The sequence below is a fragment of the Crocodylus siamensis genome, chromosome 5 (genome assembly GCF_052110815.1).
Source record: "Crocodylus siamensis isolate JL-2025a chromosome 5, ASM5211081v1, whole genome shotgun sequence".
NCBI lineage: Eukaryota > Metazoa > Chordata > Crocodylia > Crocodylidae > Crocodylus > Crocodylus siamensis.
Window position 1 is genome coordinate 82,908,556 of NC_143399.1, and position 25,960 is coordinate 82,934,515.

At 46.4% G+C, this 25,960-nt stretch overlaps 1 protein-coding gene across 3 annotated transcripts in view; it reads right to left on the bottom strand.

Annotated features, from left to right (window-relative positions):
- Positions 1 to 286: 286 nt before the first annotated feature.
- Positions 287 to 25,960, bottom strand: part of LOC149864369 (endogenous retrovirus group 3 member 1 Env polyprotein-like) — a 268,641-nt gene continuing 242,967 nt past the window's right edge. Inside the window, exons 1-2 of one of the 3 annotated variants that reach the window (XM_090048400.1) lie at positions 8,470 to 8,621; positions 287 to 2,736 (exon numbers count right to left, since the gene is read on the bottom strand). In XM_090048400.1, coding sequence (XP_089904526.1) covers positions 790 to 2,325 — 1,536 coding nt within the window. In that variant the 5' untranslated portion in view covers positions 2,326 to 2,736; positions 8,470 to 8,621 and the 3' untranslated portion in view covers positions 287 to 789. Of the gene's footprint in view, positions 2,737 to 7,948; positions 8,047 to 8,469; positions 8,622 to 25,960 lie in introns of those variants that run through there. The other 2 variants (XR_016442503.1, XM_090048399.1) reach the window with 2 other exon arrangements.

Below are 25,960 nucleotides of genomic sequence, written 5' to 3' on the forward strand. Positions count from 1 at the left end.
GGAAAGGGAGAACAGGCCCAGCCCCAAAGGTGTTGGGGGGGATGCCGGATGCAGGCCTCTGTCCCCACCCGCATGCCCGCCTATTTTTGTTGGGCAGTGTGTGTGTGTGTGTGTGTGTGTGTGTGTGTGTGTGTGTACACACATAATACATCCAGATGTTGCAGAAATTGCTGCAGTTCGTTTCTCGGGAGGCAAAGAACTCTCAGACACACGCTATTAGCAACACAAAAGGTATATTTGCAAATAGGGTCAGAGCGAAGACAAAAGACCACACTCTGCCTGCGGGGAAAACTTCTCAGCGGGCTTTATCCCCTCTCTCCTGGGCACGTGTGCAAAAGCGGGAACTCTTACAACTCATTTCCGGTTCATACAAACATATATGAAATGACGTCACGTCATCCGTCGCATGTGTATTATAATTAACTACTTAAGTATGCGGGGCGGATAGGCTTATATGCATTAGCTGATTACGCATGCTTAGAAAGCTCTTTAGGTTACCAAAAGTTCAAACTCACTCTTTCTCAAAGACAGGATCATTAAAAATTGGAATTACTCTTATCTGCATGAGAAAACTAAGGAGTATATGCTTTACTGTAACAAAGAGATAGTAAATTTGCAAAACAAAGAGAGTGATACCTTAATACAAAGAGCCCTTGGTAGCTTCTCCTCTACCTCCTCCTCCCGCCAGGGAGAGCTGCCAGCTGTGCTGTTCTAACAACAGTATTCATAAAGCATTTTTAATAATATTTCTAACAATATCCCCCCTCAAGATGCTTTCTGCTCTTTACTTTATTTAGGCAAATCAAGATAATTACGAGGAATTTTTCTGAGGACCATGACTTTTGCTGCAGTCTGTGCTTTCAGAGGGACTGCTGCGACCTGCATCCCTTCTACTGTGGTGGTTATCAATCTAGTGAGACAAGGAATAAGGCAAGGGATAAAAATCAAACCAGTCAGAGCACACAAAAGCACAAATCCTACTTTTTTCCACCAGGGTCCTCCAAATAGTTTAAACCACCAGTCTTTACTCCATGTGGTTTCCCACGTTTGTATTGGCACATGGGCTATTTTCCTGATCTCTTTGGCAATCTCCAAGACCGCCTTTCCGTTGTCGTCTATTTGGAGGCAACAATTAGAAAGGTTGAGCTTTCCACAGACTCCGCCATCCTCTGCGAGTAAATAATCTAAGGCCATCCGATTTTGGTATATGGCTGCTCTCATCTGAGAACTCTGCCGGGCCAGTAACTCGAGAGCAGTGGCAGTCTGGTTAGTAATTATTTCCAAGACTGCCTGCAATCGGATGATTCTATTTAGCATATAGATAGGTGTCCGATATCCCCAACTCCCATCATTAGCCCATGTAGCTGGTCCATAATACTCAATGATCCTTTGAGGAGGCCACTCATCCTCCTTCCACTTTTGGGAGCCACCCTGTGTCAAACTTACATCAATACTTCTCTTGCCCCTTTTCCAATCATCATACAAAGAGACTCCCAACCCATTTCCAACCTCTGATGGTAGCAAGAAGAAAGCTGGTACAATCACTCCAAGATAGCAAGTTCCTGTCCACCCTTGTGGTAGTATCGTATAGGCCCGTCGTCCGCAAATCCAATAGTATCCTCTTAACGCCCTATTTTCTCTATTAGTGGCATTTAGAGGGGCCCAACCATAGGGCGTCTCGGGAAACCCCAAGCCTCCTTCTGGACCCAAAGGACCAGCGGCTGTGAGGCCTCCTTTCATGGAACATTCCCATAGCCCATCCTGATTCTTGACTGTACAATCTGTCCGATCATTACTTTGATTTGTGGCACTCCAATACTTATTAAACCACGCAACTGTTCCATTAGGATGCTGCCACACTAGCCGATTATACCCTGGGCTATTAGGATAATGAAGCTGTTCTAATTTTGTAGGGTTCATCCATCTTACTTTTAAAGTCCATATGCAACGGCTGTGTCCCAAGCTTTTTCCTGTACCATTATTATTGATGCAATACTCTCCCAATGCCACTTGGGAAAGTTCCCAGCTGTGGTTTTCATCCCATTTTCGACTAGTACTCTTAACATCTGCCTTGCTACTCACTAGCCACTTTGGGGCCAAAGGAAAAGCCCTCCAAGGCCACTGGCCTCCGGCCTCTCGGAGCCCCCCACAGGCCCAGCAGTTGGTAAGATTAAAAGTACCTGCAATTCTTTCCATCATGTCAACATACAAATTTGTCCCTGGGGAAACAACTGGGGAAAGCGGGGGCATAGGCCAGCGGCTAAGGCTACGCAATCCTGCTTCTTTCATTATGCAGATAACAAGGCACATTAAGATTCCCACCATATTTTCCCTTTTATGAGATCAAACACAGCCTAAACGTTTCCCTTTTACTTTCTTGTCTAATTTTCTGAGCTCTGATTAAGCCGTCTCAGGCGCACTTGGAGATCACCAATAGGTTCACAGCTCCACTTGCTGGCTTCTTGTTCCAAAGACGACTCAGCTTCCGGAGTGAGCTCGTCTTGGGAGTTGATGTCCTCCGACGCTCGTAGATGTCATTTCACACGGGTATGGTGTATCCAACGATCATGGCCAGCAATCTTTACAGCGGTGTGGGTTGTTAGAAGTACCTGTAAAGGGTCACTCCACCTCTCAGTCAAGGGTTCCTTTTTCCACCGCTGCACCAAGACCCAGTCTCCCGGGGAGAAGTCATGTACTGGTACGTCTAAAGGCAGACGCTGAAAGGAGGCTGCATACCTGTGAAGAGAAGACAAGACAGACTGCAAAGCAATAACATACATATGAAGCTCACTATTCCCTAACTCAAAAGTTACATTTTCTCGCATCCCAGGGGGTAAGACTCGAGGCGGTTTGCCAAACATAATTTCATATGGGGTCAATTTGAGGCCCCGTCGGGGAGTGTTTCAAATGCAAGTAAGAGCTAGCGGCAATGCTTGAGGCCACTTAAGGCGTGTCTCAATACAGATTTTGGTGAGCAGAGTCTTTAAAGTCCTATTCATGCGTTCCACTTGTCCTGAACTCTGTGGTCTCCATGATGTGTGTAGTTTCCAAGTAACCTTGAGAGTTTGCGTGACTTCTTGAACCACTTTTCCCACGAAGTGTTGTCCTTGATCCGACTCAATGGACTCAGGCAGGGAATACCGGGGAATGATCTCCTGCAACAAATACTTCACTACTGTAGCTGCAGTGGCAGTCCTGGTGGGCCAGGCCTCGACCCAACCAGAGAGCTGGTCTACCATGACAAGTAAAAACCCGTGATGTCCGGACCGTGGGAGCTCGGCAAAATCAATCTGCCATGCCTGTCCAGGGTACGCTGCCCAGGGTCTACCTCCCATTGGCACAGGGGGTTTCCTTCGAGGATTTACTTTCTGGCATGTGATGCACTTGGTAGCAATGCGCTGAGCTTCTACATATAGCCCTGGGGCTACTGCTTGGCGGATCACTAGATCACCCATGGCCAAGCCTCCCATATGGGTTCTTGCATGGAGCTGTTGCAGCACCTCCCGAAGCAATGGCCTGGGTATCATGACTTTCCCTCCCAGTACTATCCACCACCCCGGGAGTTCTTTTCTGCAGAAGCTTTCTGTGCAAACTTATCTTCTTCAGGGGAATACTGTGGGACTAAATCCTGAACGTATGGCCGTATGGCATGGGACATGGCCTGCCTGGATACCTCCTCCGCTTCTCCCCCAATAAATGCGGCTTCCTTTGCTGCCGCATCAGCCTTTGCATTTCCAAGCTTATGCTTTTCCTCAGCAGCCTTCCCATGGGCCCGCACATGAATGACTGCTACCTCTTTAGGCTGGTGGAGTGCCTCTAGTAGTTTGATAATCTGGGGGCCATTAGCAATCTTATTCCCAGAGGCTGTAATGAAACCCCTTTCTTTCCACAATAGTCCGTGCGCATGGACTGTAGAAAAAGCATACCGAGAGTCAGTATATATATTAACCCGCTGGTCTGTCCCCAGCTGTAATGCTCGGGTGAGCGCAGTGAGTTCCGCGGCCTATGCCGACCATGAGCTTGGCAATGACTCCCTCCATACTACCTTATCCAAGGTTACCACTGCACATCCTGTTCGTCTTTTTCCATCGATGACAGAGCTGGAGCCGTCTACGAAGTATTCACCATCTGGGTCCTCGATTGGGTCCTCAGCAAGATCAGGCCGCACCTGTGTGGTTTGATTCAGGACCTCAAGGCAGTCATGCGTCGGTTTCCCTGGCTCCGGCAGCAAGGTTGCAGGGTTTAAGGCTGTAGTATGTTTGAAAGTAAGTCCTGGATTAGAGAGCAAAAATATCTCATACCGTGATTGTCTGGAGGGGTTAAGAAATTTCCCTCCCTCAGTCCCTAGGATCTGGGGAACTCCATGAGGAGTGAGTATTTCCATATCCGCACCCATGACTATCTTCTGGGCTTCTTCAACAACCACTGCTGTGGCTGCCACAGCCCGAAGACAGGCTGGCCACCCCAGTGCAACTGGATCTAGAACCTTTGAGTAATATCCCACGGGTCTCCAGGTCGGGCCTGATGGCTGTGTCAGCACCCCTGATGCAACCCCTCGATTCTCATGAACATACAGTCGATATGGCTTTTTACTATTTGGGATGGCCAGGGCAGGGGGCTGAATTAATGCTGCCTTCAGCAGATCAAAGGCATGCTGCATTTCTTTATTCCATTTCCATTTAGTGAGACTCTCCTTAGTCAGTGAGTCATACAGTGGTCTAGCCTTCCCACCATAATCTGGTATCCATAGTCAACAGAACCCAGTTAGCCCTAGGAATGCCCGTAACTCCTTGGGTGACTTAGGTGGGGTTAGACCTTGGATTGCCTGTATGCAATCTGCACTCAGGGCTCTGACTCCTTTTGAGAGCTTATATCCCAAAAATGTGACTTGAGGCTGACATATTTGGGCTTTCTCTCTAGAGACTTTATATCCTTTTTCCCCCAGAGTGTTTAGCAGTGACCTGGTGGCTTCCTCGCAGAGCTGCAAGTTTGGGCTTGCAACTAGCAGGTCATCCACATACTGGAGGAGAGTCACTGCGGGGTGTGATCCCTTCCACTCCTCCAAATCCTTCTGAAGGGCAAGTCCGAAAATATGGGGGCTGCTACGAATCCTTGTGGGAGAACTGTCCACATGAGTTGGGCTTTATGGAAAGTATCTGGATCCTCCCATTGAAAAGAAAACAATTTTTGACTCTCTCAGTGAAGGGGAATAGAGAAGAAAGCATCTTTCAAATCTAGCACTGAAAATATTTCAGCTTCCCCCGGTACTTGTGTCAAAATCGTGTGAGGGTTCGGGACTACAGGATGGTCTGAAAGGACCTTCTTATTTACTGCTCGTAGGTCTTGGACCAGTCTGTATGAGACCCCATCTGCCTTCGGCACTCCAAGGATGGGGGTGTTATAGGGTGAGGACCCTTCCACTAGCCATCCACACCTCTTGTATTTCTCTATTAACGGCTTGAGTCCAGCTCTAGCTGCTCGGCTGAGTGGATACTGCTTTACCCGAACGGGCCCCTCCCCATCCTTGAATACGATCCTTACCGGGGAGACGGACTTAGCTCACGCAGGGGTTCCATCAGCCCATACTGAGGGGTCTACTCCAATCATGTGATCTTCTGGACTTACTGCAGGGCATCGGTCCTCCAGGAGAGCCACCTGATAGTTCGAGCTCTGCTTGACAGGTAGCTGGACCACCATCTGATTGTCTCTGAAAAAGATCCCAGCTTGCAATTTTGTAAGTAAGTCCCGCCCAAGGAGTGCAACCGGGCAACTTGGAGAATACACAAAGGAGTGCTCAAGCAAATGGTCCCCCACTTTGGTGAGGAGTGGTTTACAAACAGGGAGTCGGGATTGCGTTCCCTCAATCCCTTCCACAAGTACATGCTGTTCACTAGTTCCTGCACAGGGGGGTTTTCTGGAATCATTGAAAATGTAGCCCCAGTATCCACCAAGGCTTCAAAGTTTTTGCCACCAACCCTAATGGTTACCATGGGATCTTCTCGGGCTCCAACCCGAAGGGTAGTGGTCTTAGATCCCCGTCCCCTTCATTCTGAGTCCTCACCCTTGTCTTCTGCCCGCATGAGGTGACCTCTCGGTTCCCTCTCTCTCTTCTCCTTCAACTTTGGGCATTCCCTCTTCCAGTGTCCTTTCTCTTTGCAATAAGCACAAACGTCTGCTCCCACTCTTTCTCCTTTCCCCTTCTGTATCCCAGCCTTTCCAGGGTTACCTCCAGTTATAGCAGCTGCTAGTGCTGCCATCTGTCGCTGAGCCTTTTTATCTTCCTTGCGCTCCTGCACTTGCTCACGATTCCCATACACCTTATATGCAATTTCCACCAGCTCTGAAATCGGTTTCCCAGCACCTCCCTCAGTTTTCTGTAACTTCTTATGGATATCAGCAGCAGATTGACCAATAAACATAAGATTTACCATGCGCTGGTTATCTGGGGCTTCTGGATCCAGATCCGAAAACCTGCGAAACGCCTCATACAGCCTCCCAAGGAAAGCTGAGGGATCCTCCTCTCTTCCCTGTCTCACTTCATACAACTTAGACAGATTAGTAACTCGAGGCACTGCCTTTCCCATTGCTTCTACTATAATTCCCAGATACCGTGCACTCAGCTCTCTTCCTTCTGCAGTATGATTATCCCATCTTGGCTCCTCAACAGGGCAGGTATCACGCAGAATACGACCAGCAGCACCCTCTGACTCAACTCTGGCTGCCGCAATACGTTCTGCTGTTCCCAACACTAATCTCCTCTCCTCTGGGGTTAGGAGGGTCTGGAGCATCATCTGGACATCAGCCCAAGTGGGTCGATGAGTCTGCCCAATAGATTGAAACAGGTCCCTCATCTTTTCAGGGTCTTCACGAAAAGACGGGCTCTGATTCTTCCAATTAAATAATCTGAAGTGCTAAATGGGGAGTAGACAAAAGTTGCATTGCCCCCTTCTCCAATAACCTCTCGCATCAGGCAGTTCAGCACCGGCTGTGACTCTACAGGCTTGCGCAAATAATAACCCTTATTCCCGGATTCAGATGGGGCACTTGGCTGAGGCTCACGCTTTAAATCATTAGGTATGCTTTGATATGCCGGTGGTGGTCTCCCTAAGGGAGGGGGTGGTGGTGCAGAGGGACTGGATCCCGAGGAGGCATCTGACTCATCTTCGCTACCTGACAGGGCAGCCGGAGCGCGGGTCCGATACTCAGCCAATTCAGAATTCCCCCCCTCATCAGACTCAGGGAGTACAGGCGGTTCTCTTCGAGTCTTTTCCTTAACAACCATCACATGAGACTTTACTAAGTAATTCTTAATCCAAGGTGGCTGATTTTGAACCACCCACAACCAACAATCAATATAAGGAAACTGATTCCAATACCCATTCTGCATAACAATTTCATGGATAGCTATCACTTCTTCTACCACAAAGGATCCTTTCGGGGTCCAGTGGACCCCAAATGTTGGCGACTCGAGTTGACAAAACTTAATTGAATCACCTTTTTTCATTTTTACTCCGTAATCGGCCGGCTTTGCAAATTTATTAAAATGACGTAATAAGAATTTTAGAGGGGTATCCGGGTTTTTTACACAGGAGCTAACCGTACCCATTTTGCCCACAAGAGTGCGCCCAAGGCACGCCAAATACCAAAAGATCCTTACAAAAGGTTTACTGAAAACTGAGCCCGAAAAATCCCCCAGCGATCTTTTACCCCCCTTGTTTTGGATCCAGAACCAAATTGGGCAAAGGGAATTCGTATACTCACTCAGATACCCCAGAGATCTCGATCCAAATACCGAAGTGTGTCTGACCTCTCCAGAAACTGAAGAATTTGCACGGGATTCTTTAACTTCCCGAATATCCCGACTCACGCCTCAAATTCCAGGGGCGAGCCCAAAGAGTCGGCTCGGTGCGCACTTCCCCTGGTACCGGAGGCGCTCCGCCGCTGGATTCCGGGGTAGTCCACGAGAAGGTCCCGGCGGAGTTGCCAGATTGTTGCAGAAATTGCTGTGGTTCATTTCTCGGGAGGCAAAGAACTCTCAGACACATGCTATTAGCAACACAAAAGGTATATTTGCAAATAGGGTCAGAGCGAAGACAAAAGACCACACTCTGCCCGCGGGGAAAACTTCTCAGCGGGCTTTATCGCCTCTCTCCTGGGCACGTGTGCAAAAGCAGGAACTCTTACAACTCATTTCCGGTTCATACAAACATATATGAAATGACGTCACGTCATCCGTCGCATGTGTATTATAATTAACTACTTAAGTATGCGGGGCGGATAGGCTTATATGCATTAGCTGATTACGCATGCTTAGAAAGCTCTTTAGGTTACCAAAAGTTCAAACTCACTCTTTCTCAAAGACAGGATCATTAAAAATTGGAATTACTCTTATCTGCATGAGAAAACTAAGGAGTATATGCTTTACTGTAACAAAGAGATAGTAAATTTGCAAAACAAAGAGAGTGATACCTTAATACAAAAAGCCCTTGGTAGCTTCTCCTCTACCTCCTCCTCCCGCCAGGGAGAGCTGCCAGCTGTGCTGTTCTAACAACACTATTCATAAAGCATTTTAATAATATTTCTAACACAGACAAGAGTCTGTCATGTTCCCAGGCCAAAGATTCTTTGTGGTTTTGTTCTCTGGGTTCAGATTTACCATGTTATCTTCAAAATACTAAGGCTGAGCAGAGTTCAGTTTTATACACCCACCTTTTATTCACCAGAAACATCTTGTTTCATGGCTCATCAATATTAAACTAATATAAATGTAACCTTTGGACTTTCAGTGCTTATCATGAGTGAGTGAGTTCAAGAATGAAAATTTCCAGACTGCCATCACGTGCTGTATTTTTATCATCCTAAGCTGTAGATAAAATGAAATCACCAAGAATTGTGGTCTGATTCTGGTACATATTAAAAAACAATACCTCCATTGATGTCCCCTCCCCTACAGTTGTAGCAATCAAATTAACCCTGAATATGCCAGGATGCCTTCTCTTTAACTGTTACAGCCTTTGCAAATGGATGCATGAGTCAAAATGTCCTCAGTGCCACTTCTGCAAAACACTCAGTCCTCTCTGCCAGTATGTCTCTTGTTTGCAAACTCTTCTTGTGACTGCAAATATATATGCATGTCAGCCGTGCCTTTCCTGACTGCTTATTCTTTGGTGAACTAGAGGTATGTTGCAAAAAGAAGTCTAAAAGTCACTGTCTACAGAAACGTCCAATTGATTTTGTGGTCTAACTTTTGAGATGAAAGGCTTGGCTAGGAAAAGACATGAGTCATAAGTCTATTTGCCTCACCTACTTACTGTATGCTTATCTGAAACAGCTGGTGAAATTATTTGGAGTGTTAATGTCTTTAACAGATATAGTCCAGAGCTCCTTGGGAGCTAGCCAAAAGCAGGCTATATTTTATAGCTCTGGTATTACAGGACAGTTATATTTCACCAGGCCCAATCTAAGACTTTTTCTGACATTAGAGCTGTGGAAAATAGCTCATTTCCAGAGTAAATGAACAAACAGACAGGTCCCAGAGGAATATTTTCTTTTTGACAACTGGCTTTGAGCACACTATGGATCCTCTAGCCCACCACTGACTGCATTCCTGATAGACATCTTGAGGTATGTCTACATTCCTGAGAGCAAGACAGCATAGAGATAGATAAGTTCTCTCTAAGTGAGGTGGACCAGAAGCAGTTTATGCACAGTCGCATAGATCTAAATATGCTAATTTATGCTGCTGGCCCAGCTATATTTAAGCTTCACAGCAGTGTTTTGTGTGCACATAACCACACAGTTCTGAGAAATGGGATGTTCCCTCCATACATAAGATTTCAGTCCAGTCCAGATCAGCATTGTTGTATGAAATCACAAAGAGTTGCCCTTTTCTGACACTGAACAAGGAGCTTTATTAAAATGAGGAAGACCCATATTATTTCTAACGGTAGTCTTTCTCTACTGATGCTTCACTGTTGAGCTGATGTATGGAACCTGTCCCTGTGCCTACATGTCTAAAGCAATGGTACATACAACCTGCCTCCCACGTCAGGTTTAAAGGAATGGTGCACATCTTTACCACCAGAGGTAATTGTGAAGAACTCCCCAGGATCAGGGTTTCTCTTGCAGATGACACATGAGAACTTGAGGTCCTGACTTCTCATAGTTATTCAAGAGCTGAGAGCTCTTTGAGTGTGGTGAGGACTTTTGACCTCAAAGTTCTATTCATATTTCCTAAGTGTTGGTTATATTGAGCCAAAGATGGCAGTGCATCACCACTCTCTGGGATGGATTCAGGTATGCTGACTTAAGTTAGGTGTATCATATATGCTTCTCTTCAAAAACCACTAGGTAAGTGTCTCTGAAGTAAAACTAGGTATGGTGAATAGCAGGTGAGCAGTAGGTGCCTAATGGCAAGTGTAGACATCTAAGGAATCATGTTGTGCCCTGGACCCTGACAGCTTAATTGTGATTCGGGCACCAAACTGCTTAGCACTGCAGAAGGGCACATGGGAGAACTTTAAATTAAACAAACGAACCCAGAAATATGTATGGAAGTTAGGTAGTGGCTGAGTTTAAGCCTGAGGCTACTTAGGTAGCCTGAGTTTTCACAACCATGATTTTAGACATAGGTGTCTCAGTTCTACTTAATTCCCACATTAGACACCTCATTCCCTTTGCCATGGCCTTAGCTGTCGGAGTGAAATGCCTGTCAGTGTTTTAAGGGCTGTGCAGAGATGGCAGGGGATGCATCGAAGTATTCCAGAGTCCATGAAGCTTTTCTATTTCTTTACAATAGAAATTGATATTCAGTGAAAGTGACAGATAAAGCGTTCTTTTCAATCAAAGTAGCATGTATTATTGTTTAATGAAGCTTGTGACTCAAGGCTCTATAAAATATGCTTGGATTCTACATTAATAAGATCATTAATATAGCAATTAGCTGACTGTATACACAAGAGAGAGACTTCACTTTGGGACAATTTACAGAGGTTCTGAAAAAGAAAGGGGAGGAATATTGCTATAAACTGATGGAGTCCCATTACAGCAGCTCTTAATGGTGCACTCACTACCAAATGTGTTATTTTCTAATTATTTTCCTATTATTCACACTGGAAAAATATTGCCATAAAAATATTACTTGTTCTAGTATATAATTTGGTTACTAAGGTTACGAGATGAGCTATGTTTGTAATGATTTGCAGTTCCCAAATACTTTCCTCCTCCAACAAGCTGACTAAAAAGAAGGATCTGACTTAATAAATTAACCATGGTAAATGTGGACTGACCTACAAATTAAGAAATGCAAGGTTAAATACAAACATTGATCAAAGGGAAAAGCTATAAATAGATAATGAACTGATGAAACAATGCCTGAAAAGCAAAGAGCTCAGAGTGCTTTTACGCTTGCTCACAAATGCTGCTCGAGTGCTTCCTAAATGGAGGGCTGTGCTCATCAAGAGGCATGTACAGCTTGCCCGCATTCAAAGGAAATATCAGGCAGCCTTGTTATTTTACCTGGGTGGGTTGAGGAAAAACAGACACACAAGTAACCTTCCAGACAGGAGCCAGGGAATTCAAAGCTGATGTTGAGTTTTGACCAAAGGAGATAATATCATTCCATACAGTGAGATAGGGAGACTGACCTTTCTGCTTTGTGTTTTCTGTCCTGTCTCCACAAGCACTGACTGACTGGCTGTTTCACTAGCTGGGTGCTCTGTATGTATCAGGAGCTGACGGTGCCTCGTGATGAACTGCAAAATCAAGTGGGACTTGTTTCTGCTTCTGTTAGCTTCAGGATCAGACCCTTTGCTTAGCAAGAAATTCTGCAATGATTGACTGGGAGTTCCATAGCATTCTTCATTCCTGGTTAAGCCATTTCCTGCTCATTAAAACAGAACTTGTTTCAACCTCCAGTTTAACAGGTGAAATTGGAATACGTAACTGTGGGTGCGACTGCCAGCATTTAAGTATCCAATTATCTGATTTGCAGAGGGCACTTATGAAGAAAACTTCTGTCACATCCTCAGATCAAGTAAATCAGTATAGTTCCATTGAGCTGAGATGTCTAAATAGTGCCTGCAGGTCTGTGCTTGCAGTTTTTGTGGCTGAAATTGTTGGAAGCTGTTTTCTAAAACCTATCTCTAAATGATCACAGATCACATGAAGCATGATCCTCTTTCAGCATCACGGTCAGTTTTTTCAGGGCAGGGAGGGTGCCTGCCTGTTCGTTTTGTACAGTGCCTGTTCCAATGGAGCCTTGATCCTACCCCTGTATGCTTTTGGAATATGGATGCTTGAAGATCACAGTGATGTCACACACACAAGGCTACCATATGAATCAGCATACAGACCGGAGCAAATGTACTCTGCTGAGAATAATCCCTTTTTCATATAAATGCCTCTGGCCACTAGGAATAACACAGCACTGAAAGTACTGAGAGAGGTTTATGAGTTATGGGCAAAAATAGAGCAGGAATGCTGAGGCTCAGAGGAGATCTCTATCTTGGTCAGGCAGGAAGAAAAACCAAATGCATAGGATGTGGCTTAATTAAGAGCCAGGACTTCAATAACTCACCTGGGAACTCTCCTCTGCCGTAAATCATGCCCTAAAGGCCATTGTGCTTTCCCTGATCATTACAGCCTCTTTGGGAGAGCTGTTGTCAACCCTCATGCTTCAAGCCTGGTTGTGGCTTAATGTCTTCCCTCCTCTGAGTGCTAGGGAGGTACTGGTGAAAGAGGGATGAATAGGAGCCCAAATACCTTTTTTCAGAGCCCTCAGGGGCCTTCCATTTCTTGGTTTCCATCTCTTGGTGCTTACAGAAGTTACAAAGGGCACCTTGATCATGAAGTAACTTTTGCAAAGCATTTAAAGTTATAGCATGTCAAAAGCTAACAGGAGTGGCTTCTATGCATGGGGGTTAAGTGCCTCCATGCACTGACAGAGGCCAGGCCATAGGGGATGTCACCTACTTTGTAAGTTGACAAGGGCTCCAGAAGCCTCCAGCCAGCTCTCATTGCAGCATTCCCCTGTGTTGGGCAATCTTTCAGGAGATTTTCACCCCACTCCCTGAGAGGTGACTAGGCACCCTCTCTCTAGTTGGGGACGTGGACTGACCTGGTCCCAGCCCCAATTGCTGGCTCAATCATCCCTGCCCACATGAAGGCAGCCAGCTGGCCAGCTGAGTCTCCAGCTCCCCTCTTCCTCCTGGCTGCCCAGGGAGGAGACTCTCCTCCCTGTGGCAAACCAGGGACATGACAGGTAACTTTCGTAGGGAAGTTTTCTAAGGCACTCTAATTTAGAATACCTTCATTTATTCCCCTATTTGGCCAGGTTTACTTTTTCACATGATTGGTCATTTTAAAAGTGCTCTGTAGCCTGGCACATGTGTTATGACATAGTTGTACAGCACTTTTGGGGGTCAGCATGCATGAAAAATGTCACTTCTGTCTGTGCCCTCTCACATGTTAGGTAACCAGACCACTTTTGGGAACAATCCCAGCTATGGAGAGCTGTCACAAAGAGGAACTACTCCTTAGGTTAGCTTAGCTGCCTTCCCTAATCAGATCGCTGTACATAACTCTGAAAGAAAATGTGAAATGCTGTGATGAGTAACTGCCAATTCTTCTCTGATCCATGCAAATTTAACCCCTACTGACTTTGTACCAATCTCTAGGATTGTCAGCCCATGGATAGTTTGTTGACTTCTTGCCCTGGCTTCCCTCAGAACACTTCAGGCACATGTAGTTTAGCTGCTCTTTGATTTGCCCTGAATCCCACACTTCCTTGGTGAGCAAGGCAACTCACTTACATGTTTCCCAGTCATTTATACTTAAGTGTGCAATAGCCATTTCAGCACCATGGACTGCTCTGTGGTGGCCAGAGTGCACCAAAGGGGCAGCAGCTAGTTGCAGTACTTGCCCTTCTTCTGAACCACCTCTCTCCCCTAGGGTCAGTCGCAACCTGCAAGGGAACTGGCTCCTTGCAGAGCCAATGCATGAATAGTTAAACATGAGCTTTTTTAACTTGTGTCCTTGCAGCGTGTAGCACATCCCTCTTTTTGTGCTCATGCAGAGCCCCCTCACCATGGAGTCCTGGCAGTATAATCCCAGGAGGATATTATCCATCTGCCTGTAGGCCAAATGAACAGGATTATGCTTGTACCTCTGGCTACTAACTCCACTGACTCATTCACATGATCCTGGAGGAAAGCATAAGCAAGAAGTGTTTAGCAAACCACTAAGTCTTCCTTCCCTACAGGGACCTCTGTACAACTGTAAGCATTTGGGCATCACCATTGATGGACATCATCTACTGAGTACCTCCTCCAAATCATGCTGTACACATACCTATCCTGAATGTATGCAATCCCAAATTACCATGAAAACCTCTACTGTATGTGCCTTCCCTCATTGCTATGAACTGAAATTTTCTTTCAAGGTAACTTCCTTTCCTAGGCTTGTACTCCTTTGACTGGGCAGATCTTTGTCTCCTCTGCCCTTGTAGTATCATGATTCATGTTGACATCCCTTCTGCGTATCAGCATGTCAGGTCTCTCTACCCTTTCTCCCAAATGCAGAACCCTAAACTCCCAAAGCCCCTTGCTGTGACCCCCCTGACTAACCCTGATAGAGACTGCTCCATCAATAGCTATGATACCACTCACTCAACCTCAATAAATGCCTGAATTTTCCAGGTTTCAGTTGCAACCTGCTGCAACCTTTAAAAAGGCTCTTCACTTTCCCACCTTTTTTAAAAGAAGAAACCTAACTATACAGCAGAAAAACCTGTGGATAGTTTCATGCAGCAGTCCATAGAAGCAGGATTATTTAAAGAGGAGAGAAAACACCATAAAGCATAAACAGGATAAAAATGTAACCTCATTACCATTTCCTTGGTTCAGTAGATAGGCAGTGGTGTTAGTAGGTAGTAAGTGAATAGCATTTTTGATTCTCAAATGTGGGAAAGGTAAGATACGATGTAGAGCTGTATGGATTCATGCACCACTTCTGCCTGTCAGAGCAGACAGCAACATTTTGTCTTACATTGCCTGATCCAAAAGGCAAAGTGGCCCTGGAAGGTGGGTTCCTGTTGTACGTGATGAAATTGGACCCAGGGAAGTAGCTCCTTCACTTGCTGTTGGATTGTTAGCTGAGTGCAACAGCCCCTGAATTGTTGGATGATGCGTCTAACACCTGATCTTGGCCATAAATCATGTATTACAGGAGCATCTAATCTCCTTTGATTGTATCATTAATTTTGCAGGAACAAAAATCTAGATGGGAACATGGGAGTCACTGGCATCCGTAACTAACATTGGGCTGCAGCCTGCTTGATGAAACTCAAAGCCTGTGGCTGAGCCAACATAAAGTTCTTTTGGAAGGAAAATGGCAACATACCATAGAAAGAGGTAGTTCAGGTGTTAGTCTGAAGTCAGGCAGAAGGCAGGGCAGATATGTACCTTACAGACTAACTAGATCAAAGATGTATTTGTACTGTAGAACATCCTGTAGAATCAAAGTTCCCTCCTTGTGGAAGCTCCAAGCTGCAGCCAGGAGATGCTGGTCACCTCACAAAAGAGACAATGGCAGTGGTCTGCAGATTTTATTTATCTCTGTCATCCAATATATAGAGGATTGCGTGTGATGGAGTCCCATTCCACCTACCTGGCTTCACCTTGCTTTTGAAGGTAACATTTTTAAAACTAAAAATAGTCCTCCTTTAATCTCATTTTTTGTCAACAGCATAATGCAATCCATGGGTGACTGTACTAACGTTGACATGAAAAATTCATGGCTGCAACCCATTCCTTGAGAGGGAGGATAATGTAGACATTTATCACAGCTAAAGGTACTAATATACTAATGGTTTTGATTTAAATCTATGATATTTCAGACACTGTTCCCAAAAGCAAGTGAGAACTAGATATGCTGTAGGCAGGAAGCTGCTCAACATAAAGAGTCAGCTTCTCTGCTAGAATAACTCTACTGACTTCCCGTGGAGATACCACTAGCAAAAAAAAAAAAAAAAATCCTGCCAAAGGCTTTATTCTATCTCTGTGCTTAGGGGTTCAAACCAATTGCAGCTATAATTGCTCTTCTGGGGGAGGAGCAACTATCTTCTTATGTCTCTTAGCTAGGATGTAGAAAAGGGGTTTTGTGGGGCCATTCAGTGCTAAGAATATGCTAATGTTTCATTTATATTCATGCCCTTATTTTTTTACCAGTTGAATAATGAACTCTTGTGCCCTTTTTAGCTCAAAAGGTAGAATTATCAAATGTTGCTTTTTAACATTTTCCTTCTCTGCTTAATTGTTTCAAATCATTTCCTTTCCCCTGTAATAATTATAGCTCTTTTTCATTGCTGTACCACTTCTTTGTGCCCTCTGTCTTCCCTGAATTTTATTTTCCTTCCCCCTCACCACCATTTTGTCTATTGCACTGCTTGCTCATACAGTTCAGACACTCTGCATTTACTCACAGAATTTCCTTTTCACTTAAGCCCAATTGTATGCTCTTGCCCTGTGTAAAATGATAGGGCAGTCAACATTTCCCAGACACAAAAACAAGGATAATTGGTATTTCCCAGCCAGTCAGTTCCCCAAATTCCAGACCTGTGGCTCTGCCAATCTGCTCCTGGAGAGAACCCTTCCCAAAAGATAAACATTTAGGACCTTTGAGATCATTTTCTTCTCCTCTTGTGCTTGGGATGATAACTAGGGTCTGAAAATGTCTTTGAAAAATCACCAGTTTCAAACAAACTTGTTTTAGTGAAAACCGCTTGAATATATGCATAAGGACAAAGCCTGTTACATTTACACCTCTCTTGAGTACCCTAAACAATGAGTTAAGGCAAGAAGTTGCCCCAATTCTCATGGGCACATAAAAAATGGGGAGTGTGCAGCCTTCCATGTGCCAGACTGGTGTGTGCAAGCATTGTACATATATACGCATGGACAGGGGCTTCCAAGAGTGGAAATCCATATTGCACAAAGGAGGGTGTTGGCTGGCCCTCCTGGTAAGTACCCACAAAATTGGGTTGGTACAGCAGTTGAGGCAAAGTACACAGTGGGCACATCTACATATGCACTTAATCTGGGATCAGTTTACTTGCAAGTAAATGCTCCCAGGCAGGCTTCTAGCAGCAAACTGCTCTCATTTCCTGTGCCCCTGAAGTAGGCCCTTGCAACCACCAGGGGAACTTTAGGCTCTCCCTCGGTGCTAGTCCAGGGGATAGCAGGGAGTACCAGGCCAGGAGGCAGCTGGGATATTAAACCCTACCCCCAGGGGGCTGCCTGCTGCTGGGGCAGGGACAGTCCCTCTACCGCAGTGGCAGGGAGCTCCCAGCCCCGGCTCCCTGATCTAGGCAGGAGACTTGGAAAGTAGGGGTGTGCGAAGCAGGCTCTATTTGATTCGGATTCAGATTCAGCCCGAATTGGGGGCAGTGATTGGATTAGTTGATTTGGATCACTGTCCCTGATTCGATTTGACCGAATCTGAATCTGAAGATTTGATGCTGATTCAGAGAATCAGCGATTTGGCCATAGACACAGCTTTAAAAGTTTTTTCTACATACCTTGAGGTAACAGGTGCATCTCATGATCGCTGTAATGCTGGGGTGAATGGAGCGTCCCACAGGAGTGCGGGGGGGGGTCCCTCCACATGCTCAGGAGTGAACCCAGAAGTAGACCAGAAGTACTTCTGGTCCACTTCTGGTCCCTGTTCCCCACCCAGGAGGGGTGCACTGTTCCCCACCCAGGAGGGTCCCTGTCCCCCACCCAGTTAGTGGCTTGCTACTAACTACCGTACCAGCAGATAGGGCAGGGGGCTGGGACCTGCCTGACCCCTCCAGCTCTTTCCAAGCCCCATGCTTCGATCGCCCAATCGGGGCCCAGGGCTGGGACCTGCCCCTGACTGGGACAGTTCCCAGCTCCTGCTCTGTGATTGCAGGGCAGGGGCTGGGGAGCTTGTTCCCTGCTCAGTTCTGTGTTTGCAGAGCTGAGTGGGGAACAAGCTTCCCTGCCTGTTCTCCACCCAGCTCTGGGTGGGGAGCTGATCAGGGGACAGATTCCCCAGCCCCTGGCAATAGGGATGTCCCAGCACCAGCTCCATAGCCATGGAGCCCATGCTGGGAGATCCTTATCTCCCAGCCTGAGCCCCACAACCATGGAGCTTGGTCTAGGAGATAAGGATCTTCCAGTGCCAGCCCTGCAACTGCGGAGCTAGTACTGGGAAATGAGGATCTCCCAGTGCTGGCCTTATGACCATGGAGCTCAGGTTGGGAGATAAGGATCTCCCTAGGGCTATAGGCTGTACAGGAGGGATAGAACAGGGAGGAAAGGCCAAGGTGTGGTGCTCTATGTAAAAGAACCATTCACATCCTCAACAAGCAGCACTGGGTCAGAAGAGAGGCAGACTGAAGTGCTCTGGGTCAGAATCCAAGAGAGTCAGGGGGAAAGGGACTTAATGGTAGGGGTCTACTACAGACCACCCAACCAGGGAGAAGATCTAGACCTGGAATTCTCAGGTCAGCTCACGGAGGCAATTAAGTCAAAGGATGTGGTCATTGTGGGTGACCTAAACTGTCACAGCATTTGCTGGGAAGAGCAGTCAGCCAGGTCTGACTGCTCACGTAGGTTCCTAGCCGTGTTACAGGACCTCCATCTAACCCAGGAGGTGCGCAGTCCCACTGGGGAAATGCCTTGTTAGACCTGGTTCTGGCCACAGGTGCTTGATCACACTGGCAATAGTGATCATTGCCTACTGGAATTCACCATCCAGCACGGGGTAACAATGGTCTGCAGTAAAACAGCAGCCCTGGACTTCAGGAGGGCAGATTTCATTGCACTAAGGAGACCAGTCGGTGGGGCACAGAGGTCCCAGAGGGGTAGGGAGTTGGGAGTCCAAGAAGAGTGGTCATTCCTGAAAGAGATGATCCTCCAAGCCCAAAGGGTGGCATTCCCAGCATGGATCAAAGGGGCAAGAGTGCTCAAAATTCCCCATGGCTCAACAAAATGATCCAGAAATGTCTCAAAGCTAAGAAGGAGGCGTACACCCAATGAAAGGGAGGAGCCATCACCAGGGAGGACTATACCTCCGTTGCTCGGGATTGTAGGGGGGCTGTTAGGAAGGCCAAGGCAGAGATGGAACTAGAACTAGCAACCCAGATCAAAGATAATAAGAAGTCCTTTTTTAAATACATAGAAAGTTCTGGGTAACGTGGGCCTCTGCAGGACATGCTTGGAAATCTGGTGGTCTCACCAGACAACAAAGCTAACCTATTTAACAATTTCTTTGCCTCCATTTTTCTGAGCAGGGACTAGGTCATCTCCCGCACCGGGATCCCCGATGGTCCCAGGGGAGGCTCAGCTAGGTCCAAGGTCAGTGAGGACCTAGTCAGGGAACTTCTGGAGGGACTAGATGTGTTCAAATCAGTAGGTCCTGATGATTTCCACCCCAGAGTGCTGAGGGAATTAACAGAGGTCATTGTGGGACCCCTGGCACAGCTTTATGAGCACTTACGGTGCTCTGGCAAGGTGCCAGAGGACTGGAAGAGGGCCAATGTGGTCCCCATTTTCAAAGAAAGGAGGAAGGAGGACCCAGGAAATTATAGGCCTGTTAGTCTTACCTCGGTCCTGGGGAAGCTCTTTGAGAAAATTATCCAGGTGCACATCTGCGAGGGGTAAGCAGGGGAGTGTATGCTTAGGGGCAACCAACATGGGTTAATTAGAGGCAGGTCCTGTCAGACCAACCTGGTGGCCTTCTTTGACCAGGTCACAAAATCCTTGGATGTAGGTGTCGCGGTGGACATAGTCTTTCTGGACTTTAGGAAGGCCTTTGGCATTATCTCTCACCCCGTTATCATTAAAAAATTAGGAGATTGTGGTGTTGATGCCTACACAGTCAAATGGGTCGCAAATTGGCTGGAGGGCAGCACCGAGAGAGTGGTGGTGGATGGGTCATTTTCGAAAGGGATCTTGGAGTCATTATTGACTCCAAGATGAACATGGGCTGACAATGCGAGATCACGATTGGCAGGGCTAACTGCACCTTGTCGTGCATCCACAGGTGCACCTCAAGTAGAGCCAGGGAGGTGATCCTCCCCCTCTATGTGATGCTGGTCAGGCCACAGCTGGAGTACTATGTCCAGTTCTGTGCACCCCATTTCAGGAGGGATGTGGACAACACTGAAAGGGTCCAGAGGAGGGCTACACGCATGATCCAGGGACTACAGGGCAGACCCTACATTCATAGATTCATAGATGCTAGGGTCGGAAGGGACCTCAATAGATCATCGAATCCGACCCCCTGCATAAGCAGGAAAGAGTGCTGGGCCTACATTACCCCAGCTAGATACACATCCAACCTTCTCTTGAATACCCCCAGGGTAGGGGAGAGCACCACCTCCCTTGGGAGCCCGTTCCAGACCTTGGCCACTCGAACTGTGAAGAAGTTCCTCCTAATATCCAATCTAAATCTGCTCTCTTCTAGCTTGTGGCCATTATTTCTTGTAACCCCCGGGGTCGCCTTGGTGAATAAATACTCACCAATTCCCTTCTGTGCCCCCCTGACGAACTTATAGGCAGCCACCAGGTCGCCTCTCAACCTTCTCTTGCGGAGGCTGAAAAGGTCCAGTTTCTCTAATCTCTCCTCGTAGGGCTTGGCCTGCAGGCCCTTAACCATACGAGTGGCCCTTCTCTGGACCCTCTCCAGGTTATCCGCATCTTTCTTGAAGTGCGGCGCCCAGAATTGCACGCAGTACTCCATCTGCGGTCTGACCAGCGCCCGATAAAGGGGAAGTATCACCTCCTTGGACCTATTTGTCATGCATCTGCTGATGCACGATAAAGTGCCATTGGCTTTTCTGATGGTTTCGTCACACTGCCGACTCATGTTCATCTTGGAGTCTACTAGGACTCCAAGATCCCTTTCCACTTCCGTGCCACCCAGCAGGTCATTTCCTAGGCTGTAGGTGTGCTGGACATTTTTCCTCCCTAGATGCAGCACTTTGCATTTCTCCTTGTTGAACTGCATTCTGTTGTTTTCTGCCCACTTGTCTAACCTGTCCAGGTCTGCTTGCAGCTGTTCCCTGCCCTCCGGCGTGTCCACTTCGCCCCATAGCTTAGTGTCATCTGCAAACTTGGACAGAGTACATTTCACCCCCTCGTCCAAGTCGCTGATGAAGACATTAAAGAGTATCGGTCCAAGCACATTGAAAGACTGCGGGACCTAAACCTGTTAAGCCTTCACAAGAGAAGGCTGAGGGGGGACCTGGTGACTGTCTATAAACTCACTAGGGGGGACCAGAAGGGTTTAGAGGAGACGCTGTTTCCCCTAGCGCCCCCTGGCATAACAAGGAACAATGGACACAAGTTATTAGAGAGTAGATTTAGATTAGACATCCGCAAGAACTACTTTACAGTTAGGGTGGCTAGGAGCTGGAACCAACTTCCTAGGGAAGTGGTACTGGCTCCTACCCTGGGGATCTTTAAGAAGAGGCTTGATGACTACCTGGCTGGACTCATTTGAGTCCAGTCTTTTTCTCCCGCCCAGGTGGGGGGTCGGGCTTGAAGATCTACAAGGTCCCTTCCAACCCTACTTCTATGATTCTATGATTCTATGACCTGAAGAGGTGTGGGCAGTGGGGTCCCCTAAGGCTCGGTCCTCAGGCCTGCACTGTTCAACATCTTCATCAGCGACTTGGATGAGGGGGGTGAAAAGCACCTTGTTCAAATTCATGGATGACACTAAGATGTGGGGAGAAGTAGGCATGGTAGAAGGGAGGGACAGGCTGCAACTGGATCTGGACAAATTACAGGGGTGGGCGGATGAGAATAAGATGGGATTCAATACTGACAAATGCAGGGTACTGGATGCCTACAGGATGGGGAACTCCCCTCTCATCAGCACAAAGGCAGAAAAGGATCTTGGAGTCATTACAGATTCCAAGATGAGCATGGGCCACCAATGTGGGGAAGTAGTCAGGAAGACTAATATCACCTTGTCATGCATCCACAGATGCATCACGAGTAAGTCCAAGGAGGTGATCCTCCCCCTCTATGCAACACTGGTCAGACCACAGTTGGAGTACTGCATCCACTTCTGGGTGCCGCACTTCAGGAGGGATGTGGACAACATGGAGAGGGTCCAGAGGAGGGCCACTCGCATGATCAGGGGTCAGCAGGGCAGGCCCTATGAAAAGAGGCTACAAGACCTGAACCTGTTCAGCCTCCACAAGAGAAGGCTGTGGGGGGATCTGGTGGCCATCTATAAACTGGCCAAGGGAGACCAGCAGGCAATGGGAGAGTCCCTGTTCCCCCAAGCACTACTGGGAGTAACAAGGAATAACAGCCATAAGTTGACTAAGAGTAGATTCAGGCTAGATATCAGGAGGTGCTACTTCACAGTCAGGGCGGCTAGGATCTGGAACCAACTTCCAAGGGAAGTGGTGCTTGCTCCTACCCTGGGGGTCTTCAGAAGCAGGCTAGGTAATCACCTACCTGGGGTCCTTTGACCCCAGCATTCTTTCCTGCCCATGGCAGGGGGTCAGACTTGATGATCTGCTCAGGTCCCTTCTGACCCTACCAGCTATGAAACTCTGATCTCTTAGCCCGTGCTTCCCAATCACAATGGCAAATCAGAAACTGGGAGGTAAGGATCTCCCAGCCCCTGCAGCCTGATCATGATTTTGGAGCTCCCTGCTGCTGAGGCAGGAGGGTATAGACCCTGCACAACCTCCAGTGGCAGAACCCACCCTGGCAGCAGGCAGCTCCTGGGAGCAGGAAGCAATTCCCCACCCCCTGGTGGCTGATTGACGTGTCAGGTATCTACACATGCATTACTGCACAGTAACTACTGGCGAGTAAATTTGCTACTTGTATTTGCAGGTAGCAAATTTACTTGTGATTAGTGAGATTTACTGTGCAGGAAGCATCTGCACGTGTAGATGCGCATGCTTACTGTGCAGTAAACTGCACTACTTTGCAGTAAAGCATCTCATGTAGATGCACCCAGTGAAGATGATAAAAGGGTGTAGCAGTGGGTATCATTAAAACTCCTCCACAGTCCTTTCACAGGCAATGAACTAAATTTCTTTCCTCCTCCAGTGAGAGTCTAAAGTAACTCCCCTGAGTTATGTTGGATTAAAATCAATGTCAGTGAGAGCAAAATTAGTGCACTGTGCATATTTCAGTCACAGTTGTCTCTGCAAGCTGTTACCAGCGCACAGACCTTACTATGCCTAAGTGTGATTTTAAAGGCACCATTTTCCCTTTTGTTTTTGGGTCATATCTCTGGATCTTCTGTCTCTTTCAGTTTTTCCCCATATCTGCTTGCTTTCTCTGTTTCCCAAAATACTTGTTTGCTAGAAAAACATGGAACAAGAGGATGGAAGAAGAAGATTAGTTACCATAGGAAAGGATAAGTATTACATGTAACACTCCAAGTACAAGTAACAAGTATCCTTGGAGCCACTTTTGTTTGGGAATTTGAGTGGTCTTCTCCATCCTTCTCTAGGGTAACTCCTACTTTGTGCTCTTTTTCACGTTTATTCATCCATGTCTATTGAATCCCCATGCTTTTCTCCATCAAATATCTCCTCTTTGTGTTTTTAATTAGGCTTGTCCAACATTGTTTTAATGTCTTTAATTTGATTAGCATCTGTCTATCTTGCTTTTTAATTTCTCTTTCTCAAAACTTTATGTCTTGCTGTATTAACTGCAGGGTTTTTTGTTCTTCAGCTATTAGCAAAATGAAGTATAATGAGAATCTATCAAGAACTATTTTTCATTTCCCAACAAAAATGTCATTATCACTTTTGATTAAAACATGGATGGGGGTCCATGTGAGCAATGAATTGAAACAAGACAGCATAAACTTAAAAAAACCAAACTACAACCATCTTTCCCCACCTCTCCTCCCCACCAAAACCCTGGATCAAAATACCAGTCTGTGTTTTGCATCTTTGCCCCCTCTCTAAATTTTATGCTATTTTATAATCTCCCAAACCTCTTAATATCAGAAATTTACAGACCATTTGTCTTACAGTACCTGTAGTATTATGATAAAGCTGAAACATGTAAGTCTAAATTTACCCCCACAGAACTGAAAGATTAGTCAACTGTTTGCACTCGATTGCACTGATTGCAGTGATCATTAAGCCACATGCTGGTTTCACTTATACTGCTTTAGAACTGGAGTAATTATATTGGCTTCTTTGTCATGGTGTGGAGTTTCCTCTTTTTCTCTCTTTTCTTGTTCTTTTATTTTTACTTTGAACCGAAAATTAAACATTATAGATAATCTGTAAAAACAAAACTACAAGAGGAAATTGGTTTGTGAGTTTCTGCTGCAGCATAGGATATCCAAAGCCAGGAGACACATTGTGACTCCTTGCTCAGTAGCTCTGTATCAACTTAAAAGTTACAGTATACAGTTACTGTATTTCCCCTACTAGATGCAGTGTAAACCAGTCAGTCAGTGCATCTTAAGTAGACACCAGAACATCGTCTCTCAAGGATGAATTCCTTCCTACTGGAAGCAGAAGCCATTTCCCTGAAGCTAAGCATCAAGTACAAGGAGGAAGAAGGAGGAATCAGGCCAGGCATTCAGAACTACAGAGAGATTCCTACAGGGTTTGAATTGCTTCCCAACCCTTGTGGGGGTGGGGATCTCCAGCGGTGGTAGCTGGAAGTTGGAAGGAGCCGCTGTCTGAGGCACAGGCCAGGACAGGGCATGGGGCTCTCATCTCTTATGGGGGGGGGGGGCTCAGTCCCCCCCCTGCTCCCATGAGCTTCACAATAATTCAAACTTCTTACAGATATAGTAGGATCTGTGAGTCTCTAAATGTTTCCAGTTATTTCAGCTGGCCTAATACAAGAGATTGAATTTATCCAAAGAACCTTGTCTGTCTAATTTACTTATGCTTTTCTATAGTCCCCATAAGTGATTCTGTGGCCCATATTCTTCTGTAAAAGTTTAAGGACAGAGAGCTGAGGGAGTGTTTAACCCTCAGTTTTCTTCATGTTTACAATCAATGAAACTTATGACTGCCTTTTCTCCCATTTTGGATTAAGGCCCAAAGCTGCCATAAACCCCCAGCTGCAGGCAACAAAAATTCCTTGGGCAGGGCTCACAGGATTGGGACCCCTCTAGTTGGCTTCCCAGAATTCTCATTTGTCAGCCAGACCATCTCATTTCTTCTGCTGACTACAGTCAAGCTTGATATATTATGGCGTTTTTGTAAAATGCTTTGAATGATTTTTAATAAATGTTAATTTGCATGGGTTACTCCGGTTTACCACAACGTGTATTTCTGTATTGTTCCCCATGCAGTTAAATGTTAAACTGCATGTGGTGCTGGTCGGCTGCTGTAAGTCTAACAATTATAGTTCCTATTTTCTACTGTCAAACTCTGCATTCCCTTTCTGGTAGATGGCAGGGTATTCTGTTGGTGATGTATGGAAGTTGATGGCTCATGAATGGTGCTGACTGGCAGTCTCTGAGCTCATGTGATTCAACACTGCCATAGGTACTGAAATCCCTCAAAACTCCCTCTCAGCAGGATCCAGCTAATGTAGACCATGCTGTTTTCTGTAGCAGGGAAAGCAGGCCAAGCCCCCAAGAGGTCACAGGGGACGTGAGACTCAATTAGGGATGGGGACTGGTAGAACTGATGGGGTAAGATGCCTTCCATCATGAAGCCTGGTTCTTCACTGCATTTTGCCTCAGGCAGCCTATTTATCCCTGGGTAAATGCCACTGGAGCAGAATGGTGGCATGGTATACCACTGTATATGGGTTTATATAAGCATGAAGTGTAAAAAGTAGAAAATGAAGCCCATCAAATCAGGAAGATAGGACTCATTCTGGGAATGAATGGGGCTGTTATGCTGGGAGCTGAATTCCCTGCTCCATAGCCGTTGAGATGATTTGCAGTGGTTGGCCCCTGATGCCGGGAGGAG